This window comes from Trichosurus vulpecula, chromosome 4, assembly GCF_011100635.1.
Source record: "Trichosurus vulpecula isolate mTriVul1 chromosome 4, mTriVul1.pri, whole genome shotgun sequence".
In the NCBI taxonomy this organism is placed as follows: Eukaryota; Metazoa; Chordata; class Mammalia; order Diprotodontia; family Phalangeridae; genus Trichosurus; species Trichosurus vulpecula.
The window spans coordinates 182,786,315-182,792,645 of NC_050576.1; the positions used below are offsets into that span (position 1 = coordinate 182,786,315).

Sequence of the window (6,331 nt, forward strand, 5' to 3'; positions counted from 1 at the left end):
AGGCTCATACAGGTAGGGTACTTGTCGAAGCAGAATACTTTACTTCATCTCGAAGTGCTAATCCTGTGAAGTTGTCCCGTCTAGCTGCATATTCCCCGACATTGGCTAGCCCTGGTACCACACAGCAGCTCAGAGCACTGCGATATATACTCATGTCATGGGCATCATACCATTCATCAGTCTTTTCATCATAGCACTCAACATTAAACGTAGTGGTAAAGCCATTGAAACCCCCCACCACAAATAAGAGGTCATCCACTACTTCGATGCCAAAATTGCTACGAGGATTAAACATGGTGGGGATTGTACGCCATGTGTTGGCCACAGGGCTGTAGGCTTCTGCACTCCTAAGTCGATTAGCTCCATCAAAGCCGCCTACCTGTAGACAAGCAAGGAAATATGGTTGGTAACCAGTGCTTCTGTTTTTAAGAGTTGGAAAAGAGTGGCTTGTTTCAAGTAGACTTAGCCACTCCTATCCTATTGATTATTCATCTGCCTCCATTACCTTCTAGTAGAATATTTCCCATCTACTAAAAACCAGCTTGTGAGGCGAGGTCATGTTAATAATAATAGAAGATGTGAGGCTAGATTCTAAACTTAATATGGTTGTTGATAGACTAGCCAAGCTGCCTTCTTACCGCATATACGTGTTCTCCATAAGCTATTACTCCTATTCCGCTCCTTCTGCTTCTCATGGGTGCTATGACAGTCCACTGATTACTCTCAGTATTGTATACTTCTGCTGTAAACAGGCATTCATTTCCGTTAAATCCACCACATATGTAGACCTATTTAAACAGAATTACCTGTAGTGACCATTACAGTCATTTGGAGTAAAGGATATTCTACCATGAAGACAATGCTGTACATCTTAAAATCCTGGGTTTCGACATCAGCTAAGCCTTACTTGCGGGGTAAGGATTCACTTAAGTCATCCCACTGAGATCCCACTTAAGTCATCCCACCATGCTTAAATATTCCCTAAGTAGATGATTTCTTACTGTTGTAGCTTATTCTAGTCTCTCCAAAATTCCAATGGGAAGTTAAGGCCTAAATTAATTCTTTTGTTGCCCCTTCTATAAGTCTTGTTATATGTCAATATTTAACTAAAGTGCTGAGAGGGATATCCAAGTCCCTACTTAAATATAAAGTGGGTCAGAAATGTTTTCATATTGAGGGACAGAATATTAAGTGCTATTCCAATTGGTTCTGGGGAAAAGGCATGAGCCTTCTAGCCAGCCAATTTACTGAAAATTACAATTCACTGAAAGTTACTATATTCTACTCCCATTAGTATCTTTAACATACTAGTCCCTTCTCAGTTTTTCAGGGGCTGAGCATCTAGTCTTTATATGAATTATTCTAGGCCCTGTTTTTTCTTCATCCCGCTTCTCACCTTTTTACAATTTCACTGACCCTTGACACCATTGCCAGACTGCAGAAAGCTTCTATATTGCTTTGTGTGCAGTCAGTACTGAAAAATTTAATGAAAAAAGATAATTGTTAATTAAACCGTTAGACCATGTTTTAGCCATATTTTCTGTTCCCCATAAGGATAAAGGCAGTTTGGGCAGTAAAGTTTGGGCTAGGAAGGCCAGTTTTAATATCAGGGTTTAGTCTTTGTTCCCAAGCCTGTGGGATAGCAGGAAAAGACTCCATACACCCTGGTTCTTTACCTTTCCATACAGGGTTGTGGCACTTGCATCACTTCTTTGTTCGTGCATGGGGGCGATGAGGGTCCATTGATTAGTCTCTGGCTCATATCGTTCAGCCGTGTTGAGACGCACATAGCCATCAAATCCCCCCATGGCATAAATGAAATTGCTGAGGACAGTCACACTGACATAGCAACGTCTTGAGTGCATTGGGGCAACTTGGTGCCAAGTTTTCTTGACTGGGTCAAATCGCTTGACACTGTTGAAATAGTCCACGCTGTCGAACCCGCCAATGATATAAACATAGCCTTTCAAGTATGCTGCCCCATGGTAGGCACGGGGGCTCTCCTCCTCACAAGTGACATTCACCCACCTGTCTGCCCGCGCATCATATGCTTCAATGGCATTGGTGGGGCTCCCACCGCTCCAGCCACCAATTGCAAACAAGATAGCATAGGGCAGACGGGGCCGGGTGAGTGGGTTGGTGAAGTCAGAGTTGGAGGGTCCATTCATGTTTAGGTCATACATGGCCTTTAGGGCATTAATAATGACCGGCTTGCACTCTTCACTGTCTTTCACATAGTCATTCATTTTAACATTGTTCATGAAATACTCGGCATGCATCAGGGCCAGGCGAACCTAAAAAAAAAAGGAATTAAAAAAAACTTACCATTTAGGTGAGGTAAGAATATTTGAAAAAGCTACCTCCCTAACCATAATGGCTAGAAATTCTTTATATTGAATTACTACAGGGTTTTTTTTAAACCTCCCTATGAATTGTTTTTGTATGTTATTTGGCATAAATTTCCATGCCAAGATAGAACTGGGTGCCCCCAAAATCCCTATGGTCCATTATCCTGCCTCTGAGCAAGACTATTTGAACCATCCCAGAAAATGAATGATTTGCTCTCTTCCTCAAAATTTTCCATAGTAATAGCTTACTATAAAGCATTTTTAGGATTTACAGAGTACTTTTCTCATGACAATCCTGTGACGTAGATAATGTAAGCATAATTTTACAGATAAAGAAACTAAGGCTCAAATAATGTGAAATTACTTGACCATAGTTAGGGTCAGAATCAGCACTCAAACCCAGGTTGTCTGCCTCCCAAGTCCAATGCTTTTCCCACTACATCATAGCTTAGTGTATTAACTCAACATGCAAATATATGAGCTAATGTGCACAGTACTTTGAATCAAGAACTTGCACTTATTTTAATGGGTCTTTAGTATTGACCTTACATCCTCTTTTCCAGCAGAAGTTTCTAGGATTATGGAGTTTATATCCAATAAGTGTGTCTGGTGTGAAAAATAAGGTAGAGGGCAATCAAGAAATGACAATCCCAAGACAACAAGTAGCACTGGGTGAATAATCATGTGCAGATCATGCAACATCTATGCTGCTGGTATTCAACTATTTCATATATCTGGATATGATCCTTGGGGAAATTCGTGGAGTAAAGGAACCAACAAAGCATAGCTAAGATAATCTAAAAGTAATAATTGAACTTGACCTTGGGTAGCAAAACTGAAATATGTTGCTTCCTATTTTGGGGGTCATGGGAAATCCACTTTAAAATTGCTTCAAAGACAGCATCTTCCTGCTTGACGTTGAGCTCGTCTTTTTCAATGATGTCCTTAAGCTCAGTGACTGAAAGCTCTAAAAACTCTGCGGAGACCTTGACCATCTCCTCAAAGTTGTGAAGAATGAACATGTATGCCTTTTGCCTTAACTCTGGGCAGTAGTAGTAGTCTGTGAATTTGCAGATGCCGATACAGTTATCCAAACACAACTCTGATTTCAGGAACTCGCAGCAACCCCGGACAATGCCCATGATGTTGAACTGATCTGCTGCAGCTAGCAGCTTCTCTACATTGTCTGGGGTGATGGGGACAGTCCGGGTGTAGGCATATTCAATAATTAACTTCATCATATCAGGAGAAATACCAGGAATGTTGTACACTTTCTTTTCTGTGTTGTTCCAGCCACTTGTAAACAAAGCTCTGGAAAAAAAAACAACAAAAAAAAAACCAACAGTAGCCACAGAAAATGGTATCTGTCTCCAGCCTCTCCATGTCTTCCTCTTTTCTCAAATGAGGGGAAAGTTTGGGACACTACTTAAACAATGAGGAGATGGGAAGCTTGCTAGGAATAGATCAAACTTATGAAGGTATGGGGGTGGGGGATGGCATAGAGGAAGAAGGAAGATGCTTTAGAAGCAAAAATGACTAGAGAGTAGGAGGGTATAAATATCTTCCTTTGGATTTCTTTCAAAGCACTTTCAATACTGTCAAAACTTTTTAGCCCTAAAATAGGTCATTTCAATGTTGGAGAAACAAACTAGAAGTTTAAGTAGTTTACTGTAGGTAGACGAAGTGCACTACTCTGACCTGGAACTAGAACTAGAACTCCTAACTCATGCATTTATTAAGTGTGCCCTATGCAAGGCACCATACTAGGCACTGACATTATTCAGGCAAAAATGAAGCAGTCTCTGCCCTCCAGAAGTTTGCAATGGGCACACAACATGTACTGGATGGAAAATATAAAGTAATTTGAGGAGAGAGAGAAAATTAAAATTTATCCATTGCCCATTGCACTCTGCCTCATTTAATGAAAATTAAACATCTATCAGAGGAAGACAGCTTTTAAAATAAGCCAATACAATTAAAACTTAAAAAGGAGGGAAGGGGCTATTGTTTCTTTTCCTTTTCAATCTTGGTTTTAGAGGGAAGGTAGAATTAAGAGAACAAAGTCCCTTATTATAATGAAGACTTTGAAGTAATATAGGGGAAGCATTTACCAGTTTTTCATATGACCTGATTGCTTTAGTGCCCTGTCCTCAGCTTCTTTTGCCCTCCCTCTTAAATATTCCAGGAACTTCTGCTAAGAATTCCACCTGCCCTTCTTTTTCCCTTTTGAACCCAAATCCTTGATGATCTCCCATCACCCATCACATTACCCTCTTGAGCCCTGTTTGAGAAGGGGCAGGGAATTTTGGAGAGGCTGAAAGTAGTGGTCTTGACAACTTTGTTTAAGTAGGGAACCCAACATGTATGTACAACACCACCGACCCCCAGGAAATGGTGAACCAACCATTTGGTCCACCAAGGGGTCAGGATGGGGAGAAGATGAGAGTGGCTAGTGCAGGAGACATGGCCTGGAAGAGAACTGAGGAATGAAGGGATTGAAGGTCACAGTGTGGATGAGAGGTCACCCCCAAACCAGAGTGAAGCTAGTTTGTCCCCCCGTGGTGCTCGATGCCTCTTCGGTGGACAGATAAGTCAAGGAGTGAGAGAGCTCAGATCAGGAGGGGAGTATGGGATAGAACAAGCCAGAATGCCTTGGTTGGTCCCCTTTCCCTTTCTCTCTCCAGCTCGTTGGGGCTTCTATGTTTAATACCTAAAGTAGGAACTGCAGCTGCAGAGGATGTTCTTGTGGGCATTGAACTCAAAGCCATTGACCTTGATGACCACGTCACAGAGCTTGCCCTCTAGCCTAAGCTCGTTGAAGATCTCGCAGGTCATCGCGCTCATTTTCCTCTCCATGTGAGGCTGGTGGAACCGCGTGGAGGCCGCTGTGCTCTCCATCTCCATGGCACCCTGGGACCAGCAGAGGGGAACTGTTCTCCGAGGGTGTGTGTGGGGGGCCCCGATCGCCAGCCGCTCTCTCCTTTTCCCTACTACATCTTTCAAATGGGGCCCAACAGGGTTCCCAAGTTCCAGAATCCTGTGCCAGCAGTGAGATCACTGTTAGGATTGTGCCTTGGGATTCTGGAACCCCTTATCCTTCCTTCTTACCTCTGCCCCTCATCACCACCTAACACAAGCTAAGAATCTTTCTTCCTCCCCCAGCCTTGCCATACTCAAACCTGCAGCAGAACTATGCCAGCAGCAAACAGGTTTAATTACCAAAAAAAAGAAGTCTAGCCTGAAATCTACATCTTCTATTGCCCTTCTTCCTCCCTGTACTCATCACTTTAAACTCAAGTCCTACCATCCCCCAGTATCTGCCTACAGCAGACACTCAGCATAGTACCCAGTATCTGAACCCCAGACTAAAGGGCTCTGTGGAAACCCAAGACAAAGGAAACAGAAAGTAGAGGCCAAGCTGGTTCAGTTTTCTTCAGGCCCACTCTCAGATTTCTTTCAGTCCCCTGGGCATGTGTCATTTGGCATGGTGGCTCATCAGCCTCATTTTCAACAGGTTTGGAATCTGCAAGCTGGACCTATATTCTTGCTCTTTTTCATCCCACCCCATGGTGTGGTGGAAAGAGCCTCCAGGACCTGAGTTGGAATTTCAGCTTTAGTCCCTAGTACCTATATGTGATCTTGGGCAAGTACCTTCACCTCTCTGGGTCTCAGTTTCCTCATCTGTAAAAGGAAGGGATTGGACTAGATGACCTCTAAAATCCCTTCCAGCTCTAAATTTATGATCTGGTCCTCTATATTCTAACTTCTCCTGGATAGAGGATGACACTGAGGTTTCGAACCTGGGTGACTAGCAGAATGGTGATGGCCTTGAGAGTAACAGGCAAGTTTGGAAGAGGGGTAGGTTTTGGGGGAAAGATAATATAATCTTCATCTGTGATGAAGAACACAAGCCTGCTCATCCTGTATGACTCACTCTGTCCCACTCAAAAGGAAAAGGGGTGAGGGCCAAGCCTGCTTTCTGA

At 43.0% G+C, this 6,331-nt stretch overlaps 1 protein-coding gene across 1 annotated transcript; it reads right to left on the minus strand.

Moving 5' to 3' along the window:
• Positions 1-4: 4 nt before the first annotated feature.
• Positions 5-5,378, minus strand: KLHL10 (kelch like family member 10). The gene is made up of 5 exons (XM_036754001.1): positions 5,059-5,378; positions 3,170-3,659; positions 1,677-2,294; positions 639-788; positions 5-379 (listed from the first exon to the last, which is right to left on the minus strand). Exons 1-5 carry the CDS (start codon positions 5,250-5,252, stop codon positions 5-7), a joined length of 1,827 nt encoding a protein of 608 aa, XP_036609896.1. The 5' UTR covers positions 5,253-5,378.
• Positions 5,379-6,331: the final 953 nt, after the last annotated feature.